Genomic DNA, 25174 nt, shown 5'->3' with positions numbered 1-25174 from the left:
GAATAGACACCAGCAGGACAAAGACCAGGACGAGTTGGTCCCACTGTGGACAGACACTACACAAGTGCAAGTGGTGTACAGCTTCCAGCCACCAGCCCTCAGTCACCTGCCCTCCAACCTGGACTCTCCTGTCTCCCCTGGTGCCTACCGGGGTGTACCAACCTGGGATTTCTCAAGGGGGTCTGCTAAATAGGTTTAAAGGCTCTTTGGGAACATGGAGTGGGTTATTTCACATTGAACTGGATCTGTAAACCCCCTTAAGTAAACACGCAACACCCCCAGGGAGTTGTGGAACTGAACAAACTCTATCCCAGGTCCACCAGCCAGGTGAGGACTCACATCCCTGCTGGCTGCCCCAGCCAGAAGGGCCAGCTCATGCTCAGTGGAGAACAGGGAGGGGTTAGGCCATACATAGGATTCTCCTCACAGGAAGGAAACAGGGCGCATTCTAGGGTTTCTGTGGTCCCATGTCAATGTGGGGGAAGAAAAGTAGGAGTGTATCAACACTGTGAGAGACCCAACTTTCACAGTGTTTTATAATTATCCATTAATGCATCTGCCTTCACATTAGAAAAACTAAGAGTTTCTTAGATACAGAGATTATTTTTTTTTATTTTATTTTATTGGTGCACTGTATTCATATATCATAGTGGGATACAAAATTTTGTAGACATACATGCACACATCGCCCAGTCAGCCCCCACCCGATCCCCACCCCATTCTCTCCCCATCCCTCCTTCCCATGCTTGGCTTAGTGGTTGACATCTAGTATTATAGCAATTTATCCAAAATTAAAAATGATAATCTCACATAAGAGTTTCATTTGTCTGATACCAAGCGTTTGATGATTTAAAGATAGCATTTCAATATTTCTTTTTGCTTTCTTTCTTACTAGAGCATATTTTTTCTGTTTTTTTAGTTGAAACTATCATATATTTATATATTTATTTTTCAGAAAAAATCTATCCTAATATGGAATATGAATTCTAGATACCCAAAACGATCTTGAAAAAGAACAAAGCTAGCAGATATATATTTTCTGATTTCAAACCATATAAAGCTACAATAATTGAAACAGTGTAGTACTGTTCTAAAGGCAGATATATAGACCATTGGAGTTAAATAAAAGCCTAGAGCTAAATTCTTCCCTATATTGTCAAGTTATTTTTGACAAGGTTTCCACGAACATTTGGTGGTGGAAATAATAATCTTTTAACTAAATATTGTTGAAAAATAATAATTACATGGAAAAGAATAAAATTGGACCTTTACCTAATCCCATATACAAGTATTAACTCAAAATAGATAAAAGACCTAAATATAAATCTTAAGACTATAAACTTTTAGGAGAAAATCTGGGTCATAAAACCTCACAACATTGAAATTGGCAGTGATTTCTTGGATATGATTTCAATGGCACAGGCAACAGAAGAATATACAAACTCCCTAAAAAATAAAAGAAAATATTGTATATCCAAAGACAATGTAAACAGAGTTAAAAGTTACTAATAGAATTGGATAAAATATTTCCAAATGCTATATCTGAAGGTATATTAATACTCCAACTAGAAATCCTAAAAATTAACAACAATAAAGGCAAACAATACAACTTAGAGATAGGTAAAAGACTAACATAAATAATGAATCTCCACAGATAACCAATCTTAGTTGTCTGTTGGATGGAAACTCTTGTTTCTCTGGTTCTGGTGAGTGTTACCTATTTCTTCTTTGTAGTTAATCTCTTTGAGTATTTTCTCTAGTGCTGGTTTTGAAGACATAAATTCCTTCAGTTTCTGTTTGTCATGGAAGCTTCTTATTTCTCCATCTAATTTGATAGAAAGTTTTGCTGGATAGGAAATTTTTGGCTGGAAGTTGTTTTCTTTCAGAGTTTGGAATATGTTACTCCAAGCCCTTCTGGCTCTCATGACTTGGTTTGGGAAGTCTGGAGTGATTCTAATTGGTTTGCCTCTGAATGTCACTTGGCCCTTTGTTTTTGTTGCCTTTAAGATTCTCTGCTTGGCTTCCACATTGGTCATTTTGACAATTATATGGCGTGGGGATCCTCTTCTCCGATCCTGTCTAAAGGGAGTTCTATAAGTTTTCTGGATCTGTGTATCAACCTCTTGCTCTATATTTGGAAAATTTTCTGCTATTACTTCCTTGAAGAGATTGTTGATCCCTTTGGTATCACGTTCTTTTCCCTCCTCTATTCCAATTATTCTTAGGTTAGCTCTCTTAAGATGGGCCCATATTTCTTCAATGTCAGATTCCTGCTGTTGGATATCTTTTTCTAGATTAGAAACTATGCATTCATTTTTGGATTGCTCATCTTCTAAGAGCGAGATTCTGTTCCCCATGTGGTCTAATCGGTTGTTTGTGCTTTGAATTGAGGCCTTTACTTCATTAATTGCATCCTTTATCTCTTTTTGGCTCTCTCTGAGTTCTTTTTGAAGCACCTCTATTATTTCTACAGTTATTTTCCTGATTTGATCTTCTAGAAATCTCTGATTTTCTGTTTTATCAGGTTCTGATGTTGTGGGGTTGTGCACATTCATTACTCCGGTGTTATTCCTCTTTCCCATGATTTCGGAGGTTTGTGCCTTCTCTGGGTTCTTCCCTTGGGTCACTATGGCTTCACTTAAGGTGCTCTGGATCTCAAGTCTGTATTATCTCAGACCCCACTACTCCTTTACTGGGTTGTATCACAGAGTCTCCGACCCAGGGAGTCGATAGAGGCTGCTTTAAACTATGGGGGGTGCCAGGTTGCACGTTCTCCTATGGTGTGATATCTCTGCCACCACCACTCCCTCACTGGGTCAAGTCCCAGGAGGCCCAATACTGGGATTTCTCCTCTGTGGCCCGCAATTTGACTCACTGTTCTTGAGTACGCAGATGTAGCTGTACTGGACTCGGTGAATTCACTGCTGCTGCCGCCGCCGGTGGCAATATGGCGCCTCTGCCACGCCCTCGGCCATGAGGCTGGCGTATTTTTTCTTCTCTGGTTTTGATTTCCACTCTGAATCCCTGCAGCGTGTGCTGAGCTCAGCCACTGGGAGCTTTAAATGCTGTCTGCGCCGAAAGATCCCGCCTGGCTGTTCCGCAGCGGCTCACCTGGCTTGCTGTAGCCGTCCGTTGAGTTCGCTGCTGCCGCCGGCAGTATGGCGCTGCTGCCGCGTCCTCGGGCGCGTGTGTCTCCTCTGTGGCCCTGAGCTCTGTTCTCAGTCCGCTTTCTCTCTGGAGCCTGGTGGGTTTTTTTGTTTTTCTGGTGATGGTGCTTTCTGGCTATGAAAGGCGCTCTTTTTGTGGTAATGGAGATTGGTTGTTAGCGGGACTCTTAAGCCCCGCTTTTCTCGGTCGCCATCTTCCCGGAAGTCCGAAATCCCTCCAGAGATTATTTTTTATTCATCTTTGTGATCTCAGTGACTAGCATAGTCTGACATATCGCAAATGCTCATTAAATCTTTATATCATACGCCGGGCGCGGTGGCACACGTACGTAATCCCTGAGCTTGGAGGCAGAGACAGGAGGATCGTACAGGTTTGAAGCCAGCCTCACTGTCTTAAGAGACCCTGTTTCCAAATAAAAATATTTAAAAAAATAGGTCTGGGAGTGTAGCCCGGAGGTAGAAGGGTTTCCAGGAGCCCCAATACCACCAAAAAAAAAAAATCTTTATTTCATGATTGAGTGATTGATTGAGTATTCCTACATTGTGTTCCTGTCACCTTCATGTAAATGCCGAAAGCAAAGGCTTTTAAATGTGTCCATAAATATGAGGAGGATCCTGGCTCAGTCTGCAGAGCACACATAACGAGGGAATGCCTGAGCATATCGAGAAGCTAGGTCTTTGCAACACTCACTTCTCTCCAGAGGAATCATAAATCCACCCCCCGAATGGGGAAACTCTCAGTATACATAGGCATAACACTGACTGCAAAGGGGTTTGGATCTAAGCAGTATCTGACAGGAGAACAATGACAATCTGAGCCAAATTCCAGCTTCTCTTACTTGACAAGAGACACATTTTCTTTGCAGATTTCAAAGACATTAAAAATGTTTAGTTAAGACTCCAGATGGCAGAATATATTAACTTTAAATTTTAGAATTATTAATGTAGTGCACAACCATGCTGTCAGCGATTGTGTTTTCTGATGTTAATGTAGCAGAAATGTGAAGAGAAAGATACCTTTTCTATTAGGTGTTATAATCATTTGCTATCTAACTTAAAAATTACCACTGAGAGGCAGGCACATTCTATAACACATTAGGAGCATAAAACCAATAGAATCAAAAGACTGCAAGGAAAGGTTTAACACCCCTCTTTAATTTCATGGGGAAAAGATGTGATTTGGTGGCATATCCATCAAACTGACAGATGAAGACTTTTAGATATATTTGCAGAGTCATAAAATCTGATGTTCTTGGGAGATACATTGACATTTCCAACTTATGAAGAGGGACTTTGTTTTTCAATGTGTCTTTTGTGGTATGTGATTTGTGTGTCTATACTGTGAAACCACAGAATTTGAAGACTAAACTGCACTCAAAAGGAAAACATTTTATAAAGACAGATAAATCATTTTCTTCACTCAACATATATTGAGTGACATGTAAATAAGACCTATCATTAGTGTGAATTTTCTTCATAGAAAATCTTCTGAAATAGTCCCTATGGATAATATGGGGAGGGGATAAAAGGAATATAGCAGTCAGAGGCACTGTCTACCTTAAGAGCTAAGTAAATGTCAATCCAATTAACTGCCAAACGCCTGACTAAAAGCAGCCGAAGGACATGTGTCAAGTAGGGTGACATTATAATTGATTATCCCTTCTAGGGTACTTTTAGAGGAAAATGATGTTATAAGTCCACTGGCGTGGTGATAACCAGGACTGTTTTGGTCAAACCAAGATAAGGACATTCTGTTCTATCCTTAGATAACTGGTTCTCAATTATATTCAAATTTCAAAACATCTCATATGGGTTCTTTGATCCTTTTCTCCAAAACTGCTTTATTTTAGCTGCTAAGGATATTCTGAGTGGTGGAGGAGTGGGACTAAATAATATTTTTAAAGTGTATTATACATTAGCAATCACAAAATAGTCTGATGTATTAGCTGACAAGAGTGGCATAGAAATTAGTTTTCCCTCTCTACCAAAAAATCAAAAGCAAACACACAAATGTCAACTCCTATCCCTGTAACCTCACTGTTATTCTCAGAATGACATTAAAAAACTATATGTGAGTTTAATGCCCCTTTTAATGCACATTTTATTGTGATTCCATGAGCTATACATATTGAGTAAGTAATACAAGGTTACTTGGTTACAGAACAATGTGTTTCATTTTAATTAAAAAACAAGTACTTTTCTTCATAAATAGAATTTTGAGTTAAAACATACTTTCATTATGAATGCACATTTTCCCCCTTTTCTTCTGAGAAATCACTCAAAAACAGTAAAAGAAATGGAAATATTGAAAGAGAAGTTATAACTCCCAGATTATATCACACACAAAGGTTACCAAATGCAGTTAGGGTTCAGTCAAAGCCTCAGGAAAGAAGTTCAGACAAGTGGCTGTTGGGGAGGTCTCGGTGGTGAGACTGTCCACGGTCAGGAGCCCTCTGAGTACCAAACAAATTACATTTTGTGGTTGTACAGAAAAACTCTCTCACCAAGAACAATTTAAAAATGCTCAATAAAGTATATTTTTAAAAATATCAAACCGGGCGTGTTGGCGCACTCTTATAATCCCAGCATTTGGGAAGTTGAGACTGAAGGATCGTGGTTCGCGGACAGCCTCAGCTATTTAGTGAGGCCCTCTGCAACTCTGTTTCAAAATAAAGAATAAAAATAGGGCTGGGGGTATAGCTTGGAGGTAGAATGCTCCCAGGTTCCAACCCCAGTAATGCAAAATAAATAAATAAATAAATAAATAAATAAATAAATAAATAATATATGAGCATATTAAAAACATCTAAGAGCTAAAAATCCAGTGAGGAATTTCCAGGCCAAATTTTTTGAATAAAATCATATAGCCCGAAAGGTAAGTAGAAGTTGAAAACATCAAACCTAGTAATGCCCTCAGGGTGTTGGCCAACTCTGCGCGTGGGCAATGGCAGCAGGGCTAGACGTTCATAGAAGTTCAATGACCTCAAGGTTAGAGGGGAAAAGTCTCTCCAGAGCCTACCTTAGGAGGGAAGTTTTATGAGAAAGTCTTCCATATGTTACGGACATTGTGCTTGCCAAAATGATTTCTTCTGGGAGGTTAAAACTCTCAGGCCTTGTACTTAGCAGCATTATTTGACTAGCTCTGGCTAATAAAAAAAGATACATATCAACTGAATTATCTGCACCATTTCTGGGGTAAGACAGTAAAAACTCTTGTACAATTCTCAACTTTTTTATTTCTCCTGCCAGAATAACAGGTGACTTTTTAAAAGAGTGCCCTAATCTGTTTTCTGATGCTATAACAGATACCAGAGATGACACAATTTATAAAGAACTTTGTCATTGTAAATAATGAGAGAAGGCTACAAGGCTGAAGTATTAAGGTGATGGCATTTGGCGAGGGTCTTCTTTCTGTGTCATAACATGGCAGAGGGCTCAATAAATTTTAATTGTGGTGTGTGTGTGTGTGTGTGTATGTGTGTGTGTGTGTGTGTGTGTGTGTGTTGGGAGGTGGTATTCCAGGGATCCAAACCAAGGCTCACACATGCTAGGCTAGCACTGTACCACTGAACTCAACCCCTATCCCCCAATACATACACACACACATACACACATATATACATACATACATACATACATACATACATACACACACTGTGTGTGTGTGTGTGTGTATGTGTGTGTGTGTGTGTTTTGCAGGGGATTAAATCCAGAGGCATTCTACTTCTGAGCTACACCTCAAGACCTATTTTTATTTTTTATATGGAAACAGGGTCTTGTTGTTGAGAGCCTCTCTAAGTTGCTGAGGTTGGCCTCGAACTTGCAATCTTCCTGTCTCAGCCTTCCAAGTTCTGGGATTCTAGGTGTATAGCTACCATGCCTGGATCTAAATATATATTTTAGTAAATTCCCTTTAGAGAATGGCTATGCATCTAGAAATAGGTAATAAAAAAAAACTCAGTGATTTTTTTTTTTAAGCGTAATGCTCTGGCTCCTGGTTGTGAACAATTCAGGGTTTTTCTAACTGCTTGAAAAATGGTGACAAGTTATCATTGTTACATTTTAATTTCAAAATACACTTTCTATTGATTTTTACAAAATGAGGCTATATTACTTGCATTAAAACTTGTTTTCCAATAAATAAATTATGTCAAAATAATTCTTCCATTTAATTGAACCTGAAACAATCTGATTAGAGATCTAATATCTTACAAAAAACATGTTTCTGCCAATTATCTTTAATACATCAAAACTTATTTAAATAAAAATAGAATATATAGTGTGACTAATAAAAATTAAGTTTAATTATATTTCAAAATAAAATAAAAGGAACAGAGCATTAAAATATTCGTGTTTATCAAAAACAACAGCACAATATTTCGATTTGTCCATAAACTTTCAAAGCACCACAGAAACATGCTCACCTAATATCTTCTTTTATCTGTTAAGATTTCTTTTATCTGTTCATTACACCTAGGTAAATTTTTGTAGCCTACACTGAGTCAATACAGGTTGGACGGGAAGGGGAATTTAAAGTCAAAATATTAAATGTTGGAAATCCTTAACATTTTAATGGATTATATCCAAAACTTGCCATTTAACTATTAATCATAACTTGGATTCCTTCTCAGATATAGGAGCTACCTCTAGGATCGCCAGCCTCGCTTTCTTAGCCTGGCTGTCCACTCTGCTCCACGGCTATTAGAGATGCCATGTTTTCAGTCGATCTTGACCATTCAGATGAGCCCCCAAACAGATATGTGGCCCAGGAATAGACACCATTCCAGGGCTTTTTTGATTTGGAACTGAAAACATCTTAAAGTCAGACTTTCTTTTTGGGAAGTAGATACAAGGTATAAACTTCAACTGTAGCATCAGTGCTCCCCACAGTCTTCAATGATAAGTGAAACAACACATAAAGAGGAGGAGAGAAGAGAAATGAAGGGAGGCCTGCTAGATTTGCATCACTTGTTCCAGCTGCCTAAGGTCCAGGGGGACCTCTGCCCCTTTCATCTGATAACCATCCACAAAGATCCTAAATCCGTTTGTTCTGGTTACTTAAGCCAGTGCAAGCTGAAAGCTGTCACTTGTAACCAAGAGAGAACCTAGAGAATGTTACCAATGGCTATAGCTGCCCAGAGAGATTCAGAAAAGTATATTTAATAATCACCCTGCTGTTGAGCCTTGAGCTTGGGTATCTGACTGTTCATAGCCTGAACCTTTCCTTAACAAAATGTCACTCTGCCCTGCACTTTTCTTACCTCCTTCCTTAACCCTAATACCCTCACCTAGGCAGAGACCATCAAGGAGGTCAAAGCAGGAAAGCTTGGTGAAAAAGTACTTGCTACAATCTGAGAGGAAAGATTATGGCAGCATCACAGGTCCCAGTTAAATAAAAATAAAATATACAGTGTGAGTAGTAAAAATTAAAGTTTAATTATATTTCAAAATGAAATAAAGGAAACAGAGCAATAAAATATTTGTGTTTATCAAAAACAATAACACAATATTAAGATTTGTTCATAAACCAGCCCAGCTAGGAGAGAGTCAAAGAGACCTGAAAAAGCAGTCCCTTATACACAGCAGTGATTCTTTATAATTCAAGGATGTCCACATGGGGGTCTTGTACTCTCTGGCTCCCAAGGCAACACCTTGCAGGCAAAACTTTTATTTTTGTAAATGCCAGTTAAGTTTAGTAAACCTCCACATGAAGGTCATAGCACCAAAATCTTATATAACATTGGTTTTCTAAAAAGCATTTGTTTAGAATTTCGAAAAAAGATAAGAGCGTTGAAAGAAAAATGTGGTCAGGCAAACGAAGGCACGGCCTCTTGAATTTTATCTCAAAAAATACGATGTGTGCATGTATGTCTACAAAAGTTTTTTTTTTTATCCCACTATGATGTATGAATACAGTGCACCAATAAAAAATATGAAAAAAAGAAAAAAAATAGAAAATAAAGTGCTTTTCTTAAAAAAAAAAAAACTACTCCATTCAAAAGCTTTTATGAGGAATGTGTGCATTGAGGAATAAAAACGTAGGACTAGATTAAAAATAACCGTGGCGTAGGAGCTACCATTATAGAACACAGACAAGGATGAAAGGGTGGATAGACCAAATGAGTGTGCACAGCATCACCCTTTTTAGTCAACATAAACTAGCAATTAAAAAGATATTTTAAAAAGACTCATAATAAGCCACTGAGAGTGAGTCAGACTCTGCAAAGACAAGTATTGTGTCTACGTTCAGATCATTTAGAGAGTGTTTGCTTCAGGAGGAAAGCTAGAGAAAAAAATATCAAAAAAATCTAAAGGAATTTTACTTTATTCTTATGATAAAAATAATATGTGTTCTTTATGGAAAATATAGAAGTAACAAAGAGAAAAAATAAAAGGATCCAGTAATCCATCATCCAATAATAAATATTTTGTATTATGCTGCAAGTATCTTTTTTTTGGTCTCTTCAATGCAGATAGACTTTTTAAGCAAAGAAAGGCTCAGCACACACTTGTTTTAAAGCTTGGTTACAATAATATTAATCTTTGCACTCTGCTGAACTTCCTTCACCTTTGCCCTGATATATAAGATGCACCCATATTTGCCTTGGGAAAAGTTATGACAGTTTCACCAGAACCATGAGGAAAAAATAAGCATTGCTATTTAATTTCTGACTGAAGAAATTAAATTTTGGAGTTCCGAGTGAGCTATTTTTCTTAAAAGCTGGCATCTTTGAGAAATAAAACGTTTTCTAAAATTCCTGATGCTATTAGCAATCAGAACCAGAAGCTCTCAAGCACACCACAGCTAGGATGACATAATTTATCTTCTGAAGTAGGACACAGAAGAAAGTGGAAGAGGGGCTTTTGATACATTTCAGACTAACAGAACTAAACTATTCCAGGCACAGCAAAGCACACGCTCACCCTCTCTCCAGGGCACTTATGTGGAAGCAGAGTGGAGCATCCTTGGGTTAGGGGCAGACCACCACGCTGGGGGATGAAGCGCCCGACCTCCAGGGCTGCAGGGTGGCCAGTTGAAACCAGGACCTGACTACCTGGCCATCAAAACACACATACTCTCTCTCTCTCTCTCTCTCTCTCTCTCTCTCTCTCTCTCTCTCTCTCTCTCTCTCTCTCTCTCTCTCTCTCACACACACACACACACACACACACACACACACACACACAATTCTCAATGGGCATGGTGGTGCATGCTTGTAATCCCAAAATTTGGGAGGCTGAGACAAGAGGATTGTGGTTTGTGGACAGCCTCAGCTATTATTACTTAGTGAGGCCCTTTGCAACTCATTGAGATCCTGTTTCAAAATAAGAATAAAAAATAGGGCTGGGGGTAGAATGCCCCTCGGTTCCATTCCCAGACACACACACACACACACACACACACACACACACACTCTCTCTCTCTCTCTCTCTCTCTCTCTCTCTCTCTCTCTCTCACACACACACACACACACAAACACACACACACACACACACACACACACACACACACACACATATGGCACTGGGGGAAGGAGAATGTGGAGGAGGAAGGACTCAAGAGTGGGCACTGTTCTCAAAGGGGCGCTTTTAACCTAAAACAAGCTGTTTCAACTCAAAAAGGAAGAGATAAGCTTTAACTGGCATACTTGAATTTGTCTGTAGTAACCAACAGTTGAAAACTTATGAGAATCAGTTTTAGAAAATAAATTTTAAAGCTGGGCGTGGTGGCGCACGCTTGTAATCCCAGCATTTGAGAGGCTGAGACTGGAGGATGCTGTTCGCGGACAGCCTTAGCTACTTAGTGAGGCCCTCTGCAACTCAGTGAGACCCGGTTTCAAAGTACAGACTAAAAAATAGGGCAGGGGCTGTAGCTCAGAAGTTGAATGTCCCTGGGTTCCATCCCCAGACCCACAAAAAAAAAAAAAAGAGAGAAAGAAAGAAAGAAAATAAATTTTATACATGCATCTGAGTTGTATGCAAATTCTTAGCTCTGCTACCCTCTAGATGGTGAATACATTTCCATGTCCTTATTCCTCTATGATATCATATTAAATGCCCACATGATATTATAATTTGAAGCTGTTATAAGTTAAATAAAAATACTTGTTTAAAGTATAAATATATTTGTTGCTAGATTAACTAAAAATCCCCTTGGAACCTGCCAGTCACTAGTGGTGTCTCATGAGCCACAACTAGGAACGGTGCACGCTGGGCTCCCGTTTTCAAATTCCCCATTCAGAACGGAAGACTAACGTGTGACACCTTTCAAAGTCACTGCTGTGTTTTCCCGTTGCCTCAGGACCATGGCTATGGAAGTCAGTTTGGGTTTTTATTGAGGATAACTGCTCTACTGTAGCCTCTTACACAGGGCCTTTTAAAAATAGATAATATAGGCATTGTGGCATATACCTATAATCCTAGTTCTAGGTAGGCTGAGCTAGGAGGATCACAAATTTGAGGGCAGCCTCAACAACTTAGCAAGACTCCATTTTAAAAAAAAAAGGCTGAGGGTGTATCTCAGAGGTAGATGCCCCTGAGTTCAGTCTCCAGCATATATATATATATATATATATATATATATATATATATATATATACACATATACATATATATACATATATATACACACACATATATATACATATACATATGTATGTGTATATATGTATATATGTATATATGTGTATATATATATATATATATATATATATATATATATGAGTTGGATATAGTGGCACATCTGTGGTCTCACTGCTCAGGAGGCTGATGCAGAAGGAATCTGGTTTGGGGGTTAGTCTGGGTAACCATAGTACGATCCTAGCTGAAAAGAAAAAATAGATGTATATACACATACAAATGCATAGGGCAGTAGAGTGCAGCACCCTACAGAGTATGCAGAGCCCTATAGAGACCTTTTGGGGTTCTCTCTGTATTCTTTCTGCTTGATAATTTGTTCATTTGGTGGAGAAATACTAATTAAGCACTCATTGCGTTCTCAAGTAGCTGCTCTCAAACCCTTGTGCAGAAGTTTGCTCTTCTCACTTCTCGCTGTTGATCAAAAAGCCTTTTAAAACACCCCTCTACGCACACAACAGTTGAAATTATATGCTGTGCTCATAGAAACCATATAACCAAAAGTGTGGGCACTGTTCTGAAACAAATGCTTTTAACCTAAAACAAGCTGCTTCAACTAAAAGGGAGAAGAGATAAGCTTTAATTAGTATGCTTGAATTTGTCTGTAGTAATCAAAACAGTTGAAAAGTTATGAGAATCAGTTTTAGAAAATAAATTTTATATATGCATCTGAGTTTTATGCAAATTTCTAGTTCTGCTACCCACTAGCCAGTAAATATATTTCTGTGTCTTTATTCCATTATTACATCATATTAAATGCCCACATGATATTGGAATTTAGAACTATTATCAGTTAAATAAAAATACTTCTTTAAAGAATATAGCCGTGCCTGGTGGCACAGGCTTGTAATCCCAGTACTTGGGAAGCTGAGACAGGAGGATTGTATGTTTGCAGACAGCCTCAGCTACTTAGTGAGGCCCTCTGCAATTTAGTGAGACCTTGTTTCAAAATAAAAAATATAAAATCGGGCTGGGAGTAAAGCTTGGAGGTAGAATGCCCCTGGGTTTAATCCCAAGTACTGCAAAAAAAAAAAATTATATATATGTATATGTATATAATTTGCCCCTAGATTAACTCAAAATTCCCATACACAAAATGTATACAAAATAAGAATAAAGACGTTTCTGTGGAGGCCCGCATCTATGGAGGTGTCACGGGAAGGGAAGCGGGGAGCCTGTGTGAGCTTTGACCACAGTCAGACATGCCTGGAATGTGGTTGGTAAGGGCTCCCCTGTACCCCGTCACCTACCTTCCTTTTTTTTTTTTTTTTTTTTTTTTTTTTTGGTTGTACGGGTTCCTGGAAACCCTTCTACTTCTGGGCTGCACTCCCAGACCTTTTTTATATTTTTTATTTGGAAACAGGGTCTCTTAAACCAGCAAGGTTGGCTTCAAACCAGCGCGATCTTCCTGTCTCCGCCTCCCAAACGCAGGGATTACAGGCGTGCTCCACCACGCCCAGCTGCCACCTGCCTTTTACCCCAGCTCTTGTGTGTGCTGAAGGTGTTGGGAGATGAAATTGCTGACTAGCAAAATCCACATAATTCTAGCTTGCTGCTCAGTGATGTCAGAGACTACATACTTCCATTTTAGTACCCAAGTAAGTCATTCATCAGATACAGAAAAAAATGATAAAGCCAGTTAAAACTTCAGGTATTTTATTTTCTATTTAAGTGCAATAATGGTGGGACCTGAGTTCTCTACTGCATATGGAGTGCCTTAAACACGCAGAAATTCCCTGTTCAAAGAGCACAATGGGTTAGAAGTCTGAAGAGTCTCAAAGAAAAGATTAGTTTTCTCCTTTAATCCTAATTTATTATCCATGCCCAAATGATTTTTGTGAAAAACCTCTAAAGCTATGAGGTTTCTACCCCACAATCATCACATTTGATTTTTCTTCCTTCTTTTCTCTTTGTCTTTCTCCTTTCTTTCTATTATGGGGTGAGGGGCAAGTAAAACACCCAGGACCTTTAATTTGCGGCTTAGGCAGGAAAGAAAAGTAATTGAAATTACAAATACATAAAATTAACCCAAGTCTTTAAAACTAAGTGTCACCATGGAGACCAGAACAGGAACTGTCTCCATGGAGATCTGAATGAACTTTTTTTTTACTTTAAATTATTATCAATTATTACTGGATGGCCAAGGAAAAGATAAAAATGAATGAATGAATATAAAAACTAGCCCCCCATGAGGGAATTTATTAAGGGCAAATGTAAATTATTAATTCATATTATTCCATTATTCCAATACATGGAAAGATATCTCAGGAAAAAAATTCTCCTTGTTTCAGAATTTTTCATGGAGACATCTGATGATTTGGTTTCACAAATGTTACAGAAATAAAGTGTGGTGGCACACACTTGTAATGTCAGTACTTGGGAGGCTGAGACAGGAGGATTACAGGTTCAAAGCCAGCCTTGGCAACTTAGTAAGGCTCTCAGCAACTTACTGAGACCCTGTTTACAAATAAGAAATAAAAAATAAAATATGGCAGAGGTGTAGATTGGGGTAGTGCCTCTGGGTTATACCCTAGTACAGAAAAAAATGTTACAGAAATGAATAGAAAAGGATAATTTTTAGAAAAAGCACCTCTCACTCAGAAACATCATGGTGTCACAGTTCTATTTACCACTTTAGCTGAAAGGAAGAGACAGCTCTTTGGCAATGTCTTATCCCCAGATATGGACCAGACATATCCTTTAAGAACTATCCTGGTTACATCACTTTATAATGTCTGTTATACACATCTTTTAAAAATGTATAGTATAATCAAACAGACTTCTATAATGTGCCACATTAAAAAAAACAGGAAAAATTCAAATGTTTAAACTATATAATCAAAAGTAAATTAGAATTTCTCCCCATTACAAATTGTATTGTATAAATATAGGTATGGTTACTTAACTGGTTAAATAGTTGAGAGGCCAACCAAATGGTATATTATAGATAGCAAGTGTTCATCAATTAAATAAAAGACCACTAATAAAAGGCATTAAAATTTAATAAAAGTTTTAATATATCATAAAACAAGTTAATAAAAAGCTAACAATTATGACCAAAATGAATAAAAGCAAAATGGTCACTGTCATTATTCTTTTAAAACTGTATGTACTCTGATTTTTATGCAGTTTCTTTAGCACAAATTTCAGTGGTAGTTGAATATGGAAGGAAAACAAAGGTGCTAGATATACAGCCACCTTAACAAATGCTAGTATTTTTCACATTTTACAGTTAATTCTCATTATTTGTACATTTTATAAAGTTGGCATGAGCACTCAATTAGGGGATTCTGAGCCACTTATGCTAGAGGAAACAGGGTTAGGTTCCTGTAAGCCCCTGGTCACAATATTTTCGTGAACAAATCAACACATAACCTAGCTTTCTGTGTGTTCCTGTTTGGAGACATCTTATTTAATACATGTTACTGTTTTATTAACATTAAACTTACTTCCAGCAGTAACAAAGCTTATTTATCACACATTTTCTTTGTAAGGTACATCACAGCCTTCAAGTGCTTAGGTCTCCAAGACAGTGATTCCACAAAATGCACAGGGACCTCTTTAACAACAATATCACCACCAAAAAAAAAAGGGCAAAAGTGCAAAAAATTTTTATGGTATGAGAGCAGAAACAAAAAGAGTATTGTTTTGTTTGACCCTAGTTGGTAATGTGCATTTTGGGGGAAAAATTTGTGGGTTTTTTTTTTTGTTGTTGTTACTCCACACATGTAAATGACCACAAGTGTCTCCAGTATTGATTTTGAGTTACAAGCTAATCTTAGCAAGTAGGTAGATTTCCACATTTAGAATCCAGAAATAATGAGGATCACTTGTGTTTGCCAACGAACAGGAACCACTTCTATTTTCTGTGGTGTTCTGTCTCCCTATTCCACTTTGTCTGTTCTCTTTTTGTCCGTCTATGGAGCTCCTATTCTCCCTTCACAACTCTGCTTAAGAAACCACACACACACACACACACACACACACACACTATTATCTTCTTGTTACCTTTACTCTCTAAACTCATCTCTATTTTGTACAAATCTGATTATATTAAATTTATTGATATTATTTTCCTTTACCGACCTATGAAATTCTTTGAGGACAATGGTTATGCCTTAATACACATGAATAACATTTACTGGGCTATATCTCATTTAATCTTACAATAATTCTATTGCCACCAGTACGAAGTTGTAAAAAATAGATGCTTAGAATAATTGAGCCACTTGCCACATACATAAAAACAAAGCTGACATTCAAACTACCAACCAATCTTTTATATGCTAAATAAATAGCATTAGCTATATTATTGACCAGCTACTATGTTCTAGGCATGTTGATAAGTGCTTTACACAGATGATCTCACTGAAAACTATATTTCTTTTCTTTTTTCTTTTTTTTTTTTTTTTGTGTACTGGGGATGGAACCCTTCTACCTCCAGGCTACACTGCCAGACCTATTTTATATTGTTTTTATTTGGAAACAGGGTCTCTTAAGCCAGCAAAGCTGGCTTCAAACCTGCACTATCTTCCTGTCTCCACCTCCCAAGCGCGGGGATTACAAGTGTATGCCACCATGCCCAGCTGAAAACTATATTTCTACCCGTGTCCCCAACATATAGCAAAGTGCATGACAAATACATGTTTGCTGGGTTGAATTTAAGTCTTCCTGTTCCCAAATCTTCCTTCTAAAGTGATCTACCATGATCTTGGATAGGCAGAATAAATATTATCAAAATGGCCATTGTATCAAAAGTGATTTGCAGATTCAATGTAATTTCTACTAAAATATCAATGTCATTCTTCGCAGAGCTAGAAATATTAGTTCTAAATTCCATATAGAAAAATAAAAGACCCTGAGTAGCCAAAACAATTCTCAGCAATAAGAACCATGCAGGAGGCATCATAATACCTGGCTTCAAATTATACTACAGAGCAATAATTTTTTTTATTAATTTATTTTTTAAATTGGTGCATTGTAGTCATATATCAATTACATTGGAGTACAAGACTTGAGAGGATATACAAGCACACATCATCCAATTAGCCCTCCTCCAGTCCCCATCCCATTCCCTCCCCCTCCCTCCATCCCACACTTCTTTGGTGATTTACTTTGATACATTTGTTTATGTACCTCCTGCGTTTTAAAGAGGCTCCGTCCTCCAGTATTACATACCCTCTGATTGGTCACATTAGTTGCTTCACTATAGGGCCCTTTCTATAGCTCAACCTCTTCCTGTTGCCCTTTTCCTCCTAGTTATTGCTGATTAAGAGAAGCGTCTGATTTATATTTTCTGCGATATTTCTCTGTGCATGCTGCGTTACAAGTACCGATCCCACTCTTGATGGTCCCAGTAGTGGCCTGGCTACTCAGTGGACTGATCCAGACCTCGCTGGCTCAAGCAGCGGCCTTGCCTAATAGGAGGCCCCAGTTCTGGTCTCGCTGGCCCCTGCACGGGTCTAACCCCTACGCTGGCTTTGGTCCCGGCCTTGGAGGCCGCAGGAGTGAACTTGCCTCACGCCAGGCTCCGATGCTGGCCATTGGCCCCTGCACCGGCCTAACCCCTTGGCAGGATTCCAATCCTGGCCTCGGAGGCCCCATCACCGGCCTAGCCTCACGGCAGGCTCCAATGCCGGCCTCGTTGGCCCCAGCTCCGGCCTAACCCCTCGGCAGGTTCCGTTCCCGGGTTAGGAGGCCCCAGCACTGGCCATGTCTCACGGCAGGCTCCAATGCTGGCCTCGCCTCACAGTAGGCTCCGATGCCGGCCTTGCTGGCCTCAGCACTGGTCTAGCCCTACGGCAGGTTGTTATCCTGGCCTCGGAGGCCCCAGTACCGGCCTTGCCTCACGGCAGGCTCCGATGCCGGCCTTGCTGGCCCCAGCACTGGCCTAACCCCTCGACAGGCTCTTATCCCGGCCTCGGAGGTCCCAGTACCAGTCTTGCCTCACGGCAGGCTCCGATGCCGGCCTCACTGGCCCCAGCACCGGCCTAACCCCTCGACAGGCTCTTATCCTGGCCTCGGAGGCCCCAGTACTGGCCTTGCCTCAAGGCAGGCTCCAATCCCGGCCTCGGAGGCCCCAGTACCAGCCTTGCCTCATGGCAGGCTCCGGTGCCGGCCTCGCTGGCCCCAGCACCGGCCTAACCCCTCGGCCGGCTCCGATACTGGCCTCGGAGGTCCCAGCACCGGCCATGCCTCACGGCAGGCTGCAATGCCAGCCTCACTGGCTCCAGCACCGGCCTAACCCCTCAGCAGGCTCTTATCCTGGCCTCGGAGGCCCCAGTATCGGCCTTGCCTCACGGCAGGCTCTGATGCCGGCCTTGCTGGCCCCAGCACCGGCCTAACCCATCGGCAGGCTCCGATCCCAGCCTCAGAGGCTCCAGCACTGGTCATGCCTCACGGCAGGCTCCGATGCCAGCCTCGCTGGCCCCAGCACCGGCCTAACCCCTCGGCAGGCTCTTATCCCGGCCTCGGATGCCCCAGTACCGGCCTTGCCTCAAGGCAGGCTGATGCTGACCTCGGAGGCCTCAGCACCGGCCTTGCCTTACGGCAGGCTCCGATGCCGGCCTCGCTGGCCCCAGCACTGGCCTAACCCCTCAGCAGGCACAGAGCAATAATTTTTAAAAATAGCCAAGCGTGGTGATGCACGCTTGGAATCCCCGCACTTGGGAGGCGGAGACAGGAGGATCATGCAGGTATAAAGCCGGCCGCGCTGGCTTAAGAGACCCTGTTTCTAAAAATAAAAAATAGGTCTGGGAGTATAGCCCGGATATAGAAGGGCTTCCAGGAACCTCGGTACCACCAAATAAATAAATAAATAAATAAATAAATAAATAAATAAATAAATAAATATTTTAAAAATATATATAACATGGTAGCCGGCCGAGGTGGCACACATTTGTAATCCCAGCATTTGGGAGGCTGAGACAGGAGGATAGCACAGGTTTGAAGCCAGCCTCAGCTTCTTAGTGAGGCTCTCAGCAACTTAGTGGGACCCTGTTTCCAAATAAAGTATAAAATAGGTCTGGGAGTATAGCCCGGAGGTAGAAAGCCCCTGGGTTCCACCCCCAGTACCACCCCCCAAAAGAAAACCCATGGTATTCACACACACACACACACACACACAGAACAATGAAACAAAATAGAAAATACAGAAACAAATCCACACATTTACAGCCAACTGATTTTCAACAAGGGTGCCAAACACATATGTTGGAAAAAAGACAGCCTTTTCAACAATGTTGGAAAAACTGATTATCCATTTGTAGAAAAATAGAATTAAATCCCTACCACTAACCCTGCACAAGGGTCAACTCAAGATGGATGAAAGACCTGGGAATTAGAACAGAGACTTTGAAAGTACTAGAGGAGGGCATAGGTCCAACATTCCAAAAGCACAGGTAAAAACTTCCTCAAAAAGACCTCTAAATTTCAGGAAATTAAAACAAACATTAATAAATCAGGTGACATTAAACTAAAAAGTTTCTTTTCAGGAAAGAAAACCATCAAGAGCCTAATGAGAGGCTATAAAGTTGGAAAAGATCTTTGCCAGCTACTTCTCTGATAAAAGATTAATATTTAGAATATACAAAGTATTTCAAAGACTTAACACTAAGAAAAAAAAAAACCTAATCAAGAAATGAACAATTGAGATCAGGTGTGGTGGTGCACACTTGTAATCTCAGCGTATGGGAGTGTGAGACTGGAGGATCGCGGTTCCAGGACACCATCAGCTACTTAGTGAGGTCCTTTGCAACTCAGTGAGACCCTGTTTCAAAGTAAAGAATAAAAAATAGGGCTGGGTGTGTAGCTCAGAGGTAGAATGCCCCTGGATTCCATTCCCAGGCCTGCAAAAAGAGAGGGGGGGGGAGGGGGGGAGAGAGAGAGAAAGAGAGAGAGAGAGAGAGAGAGAGAGAGAGAGAGAGAGAGAAGAAATGAGCAATTGAACTGAATAGACACTCCACAAAAGAAGAAATACAAATGGCTGATAAATATACAAAAAATGTTCAACATTATTAGCAATCAGGGAGATGCAAATCAAAATGACATGTAGATTTCATCTAACCCCAATTAGAATGGCAATTATCGAGAAGTCAAGAAACAAATAATACTAGCAGGAATGTGAGGAAATAGGGCCAGGCGTGGTGGTGCACACTTGTAACCCCAGGACTTGGGAGGCTGAGACAGGATCATCTTGGTTCCCAGCCAGCCTCAGCTACTTAGTGAGGCCCTCCACAACTTAGTGAGACCCTGTTTAAAAATAAAGAAGAAAAAATAGGGCTGGGGGTATAGCTCAGAGGTAGAATGCCCCTGAATTTAACCCTTAGTTACACACACACACACACACACACACACACACACACACACACACTACAAGGAAATAACTCTTATAACCCATGGGCAGAATTTCAAATTAGTACAGCTGCTATAGAGATCAATGTGAAGATTCCTCAAAAAACCGGGAATGGATCTGTCATATGATCTAGCTATTCCACTCCCGGGTATCTTTCCACGAGGGACTAAAATCAGAAAATTATAGTCATATGTGCACATACATGTTTAGAGCAGCACAGTTCACTATAGCCGAATTAGGGAGCCAACCTAGGTGCTCAACATCAGATGAATGGATTACAAAATTATGGAATATGCACACAATGGAATTCTACTCAGCAATAAAGAAGAACAAAAGTACGTCATTTGCAGGAAAATGGATGAACCTGGAGAACATTCTGTTGAGATGAATCAGTCACAGAAAGTGAAGCATCTTCTCTCGTGTGCAGAAGCTAGGGAGTAACTGGGGGATACAAGAGGGAGATGAATTAGGGGAGGGTGAATTAATGCAGGACACATTTCCATTGGTGTTAGGTACATACCAATGCCAACCTCAAATTACGTATGGGGAAGGGGAAGGAGTGGAGGGAGCCAGAAGAGCCTCACAAAAGTGCTGTGTGCATACCTGTCATCATCACTCCAAAATACCTTACAATGTGAGACTACAACGCACCAATACAGTATATAAAAGTAAAAAATAAGCCAGGTGTGGAGGCGCATGCCTGTAATCCTGTAACCCTAGTACTTGGGAGGCTGAGACAGTAGGAGCACAGGTTGGAGGACAGCCTCAGCAACTAAGCAAAGCCCTCTGCAACTTAATGAGACCATATATCCTTATAAAAAATAAGATAGGGCTAGAATATATCTTGGAAGTAGGATTCTCCTGGCTTCAATCCCCAGTATCACATTAAAAAATAACAATAGAAGCCGGGCGTGGTGGCGCATGCTTGTAATCCCAGCATTCCGGAGGCTGAGACCTGGAGGATCGCCATTCGCGGACAGCTTCAGTTACTTAGTGAGGCCCTGTACAACTCAGTGAGACCCGGTTTCAAAATAAAAACTAAAAAATAGAGCAGGGGGTGTAGCATCCCCAGACCCACAAAAAAATAAATAAATAAAAATAACAATAGATCCAACAGCATGAGAGACATCTACCTTTTCAATCTACCTTTTCAACAGCGGCTGGAATGACAGAGTTCCACTACCCTTCCCCCTCACCAGGTAGTTCTTCTCTTTCTTATGTTCTTCTGTGATTTTGTCATGTACATCTATGATGTTCACAAAGAATTTTTGTGTGTGTGTGGTACTGGGGTTCCCGGAAGCTCTTCTACCTCCGGGCTACACTCCCAGACCTATTTTTACATTTTTTTATTTGGAAACAGGGTCTCCTAAACCAGCGCGCGCGGCTGGCTTCAAACCTGCGTGATCCTCCTGTCTCTGCCTCCCAAGCGCGGGGATTACAAGCGTGCGCCACCATGCCCGGCGTTCACAAAGAATTTTGAAAGCAGTGTTAGTGTAGAAAAGAGCAGAAATCCTGTTTCTTTGCAATAGTTCTTTCCCTTTAACAATACTCCCAGTGGTGATTCGTTTTAGGACCCAGTCCTCCTGGGGTAACAGAAACACAGAAGAGCTAGTGTTGCTCAAGGGCCAGACGGTAACCCCCAAAGATGCTAGAAGAGGACTGTGCGTTTCCAGTGTGGCTTTGGATTCCAACCCTATATAACCTCTCACACTGAGTTCAAAGTAGGCAGAGTCATGAGAAAAGAAAGTAGGGTAGTAAACATGTGGGAAAGCAGGAAGTAGGCTTTAGGAAGTTTGTTTGCAAGACAGAAGCTGCAGGGCTCATAAACATTACATGAATGAACTGGAGTAAGCAAAGCGGGAGTCAAAATCATTCATAAATCTTTTCAAAGGCAGAAGCGTAAGACTGACAAGATTTGTGGCTTCTCTTCACTTCTGTACACTTCCTCCAATACTCTAAACACTCCAAAAATAATCATTGTTAACTGTATAGCCAGGGAAGCTGACCCCCAAAAGGGGAGTCTCTACTTTGCTGGCAGTTGTACATCATGGTGTTACTATTGGTTACTGTAATATTTAATAAAAGAAGTGACTCTCTAGATGAATTCTAAGCATAAACCCTAAATTATAAGAAGTAAACCAAATGCCTGTGGGGTCAGGCAAGAGCTACCTGAGTGACATTCCTATAGGAAGAAAGGTTTCATTTGAAGGGGGATCCTGTGCTCAGCCCCTGTGCATTCCTAGTGCCTACAACCCTGGATTTTTACACGAATCTCCTAATTTTAAATGTGACCAGCTAATTCAAAAGAAAAAAACATATAAGAGTATATGACAGACAAACGGTTTCTGTTGGCCTTACCCAGTGGGGAACTCTTGTTTGCTATCTCTGGCTAGAGCCATCTTAGTAAATATCCTTGGTGATATTTAGGGCCTTTTTAAAAAATTTATTTATTCAGTGTGCCACTCTCCCTACTCCCAAGAAATGGAGCCCTGGAGGCTAGTTCTCTGAAGGACACTTTTCTCCAGCCCCTCCTTCGACTAGGATCTGCCTTTAAAGAGTAAGTACTTGTCTCAGAAAGCTGAGTTCCAGGTCTCCTAAACCTCCTGCCCACTCCCTCGCCTGCGTGGATGGTCTGAAACCTCAGACTGCGGGGAGCTGGCCACCTGGGTCTGGGTGTGTGCTGGCCGCAGGCACCTGGAGAGCTCCACCTCCTTGGGCTGCACCCAGCCTGCCCATCGCTCCCCGGAGGACTCGGTTTCCCCGTCCTTCTCTCTTGCTTCGAGCTTCATTTCTCGCTCCTCACTTCTCTTTCTCTCTTTCTCTCTCTCTCTCTCTCTCTCTCTCTCTCTCTCTCTCTCTCTCTCTCTCTCTCTCTCTCTCCCTTTTCTTTCTCCTCGCCTTATTCTTGACCCCCCTTTCTTTTTTCTCGCCCTTTTCTCAATCCCTTCTTCTGTTTCCTCTCCCCTCTTTACTCTGTTTCCGTCTCCTGTCCACTCCCCCCTCCCCTGGCTCGCTCACCAGGAGTACACCAGCACTGGCTTTGAGTACTTCTTGTGATGGGAGCGGAGGGTCAGGGAGCCCTTGCGCTCCAGCACGTCGGTGGGTCCGATCTCAAACCAGAATTGGCCACTGTCACACCAGCCGGGGCAGGAGCTGTCATGGCTCCCCATGGCGGCGCCCGAGGAGAGAGGACCTCAGAGGACTCGCCTCTGCACGGGTTCTGCCCCCAGGACCAAGATTCGCGTCCTTCATCTCCTAAGCAACCTGGGGCGGGGTCAATGGAGAGGGCGGAGTCAGAGCCACTGCACGAAGGGGTGTGCGACAGAGCTTAGAACCTTTTCAGCAAGAGGTAGCAGTAAATTAAGAAAACAAAGCAAAACAAACGTAGCTTTTAGAGTGTCTTGTTCCAAGCGCACTGCCCATTTCCGTATGTGAATGTACCTTCTAAATTCGTACTGGGGATCAAACCTAGAGCCATGCTCCTGCTGAGCAAGCTCTCTACCACTGAGCCACATCCCAAGACCAAATTTATTTAATAGCTTTACCAGATCTCTGAAAAGACTGCCAAGAAGAAATGGGTAGCAAACTCAAAGAAAACCCCACTAGATTTCAGTGGCTACAGGAACAAACCTCCTTGCCCCTTCCCTTCACTTCCAGTCTTAACAATCTGCTGCTCAATTCCCAGAAAGCCCTAGCTCAGGTCCTTCCAAAGTCACCAGCATGTGCTCCCCTCCATTACTAAAATCACTTCTTTCTACCAAATGTCTTCCAATTAAACTAAGAGACAAGGATTTTAAATGACTTAAAATTCATTCATATTATCTCTCTATGTCAATCTGGCTTAAATACATTAAAAAAAGTATATGTATATTGCATAGTGCCCAGAAGTTAAAAATCGAGTATCTGCATCCCAATAAAGGATGATTTTTAATTCTCTGGGAATAAGGGCCTTCTATCACCAACAATATACATATCTATGGGTGCCCTTTTGAATATTTGATGTAAAAAGGTTGGAGCCCACCTGTTACATCAAAACGACAAGAGGTTCTTACACCTCCTGGTCCTTTCCTATCTTGCCTGACCCCTGTCTTCTTTCTCCTCTCCACTTCCTTCTTTTCCTTTGCCCACTCTTCCTCCCCTTATCCTTCCTTCTTCTGTAGTCTCTCCTTTTCTTTATATGTCCCGTTATTTTTCTCTCTTCTCCTCCGGTCTCTCCCTGTTTCCTTTCCCTCTTTTTCTCCTTTAAGAAGTGGCACGGAGCCGGGTGTGGTGGCACGCGCTTGTAATCCCAGCATTTGGGAGGCTAAGACAGGAGCATCGTGTAGGTTCAAAGCCAGCCTCAGCTACTTAGTGAGGCCTTTGCAACTTAGTGAGACCCTGTTTCAAAATAAAGAATAAAAAAAATAGGGCTGAGGGTGTTGCTCGGAAGTAGAATGCCTCTGGGTTCCATCCCCAGTACCGCAAAAAAAAAAAAAAAAAAATAATAATAATAATAATAATAATAATAATAATAGAAGTGGCATAGTTTTGGAATTAGAATCTTTTGCAGAATACCCAGAATATGATACAATTTAAAGTTATATGAAAAAATATATATTCTTATATATGTATAAGAAAAACAATCAGACCTAGAAACCAGAAGCCAAAATGTATAGGAATTGGTTGCATGCCTTAATGAATGACTCAGGACTTTAGGGATCAACTCTGGCAAAAGCTTCAATCTTCTTTCCTTTAACTATCTATAACCACCAAGAGTCACTTTTAGAATGATTTTAACCTCATGTAACTCCTCTGTGCTTCTAATTTGGATTATGAACCAATTAGCTATACACTTGCTCTTAAACTATTATCATTAACTAGTATTCATTAAGTGTCAAAATGCAACAGGCATCCTTTTTGGAACTCCTATTATCATCATGGAGAGTAATTTATTAAATATTCAACATAGAGTATTATATAATTCAGCACTTCCATTATTTTAATACCTGTTCTAGCCAATAAGTGAAATTCTTTGGCA

General features: G+C 40.8%; 1 protein-coding gene across 1 annotated transcript in view; it reads right to left on the bottom strand.

The window, feature by feature from the left end:
* CFAP95 (cilia and flagella associated protein 95) overlaps positions 1-23327 on the bottom strand; it is a gene marked incomplete at both ends in the record, with an annotated part of 102438 nt that extends 79111 nt beyond the window's left edge. The window contains one exon of the mRNA XM_080709527.1: positions 23176-23327. Within this exon, the coding sequence (XP_080565653.1) occupies positions 23176-23327 (152 nt within the window). The remainder of the gene's footprint in view (positions 1-23175) is intronic.
* Positions 23328-25174: the final 1847 nt, after the last annotated feature.

Source organism: Muscardinus avellanarius, assembly GCF_963383645.1.
Source record: "Muscardinus avellanarius genome assembly, chromosome: 13".
In the NCBI taxonomy this organism is placed as follows: Eukaryota; Metazoa; Chordata; class Mammalia; order Rodentia; family Gliridae; genus Muscardinus; species Muscardinus avellanarius.
This window is presented reverse-complemented; position numbering and strand designations above follow the sequence as displayed.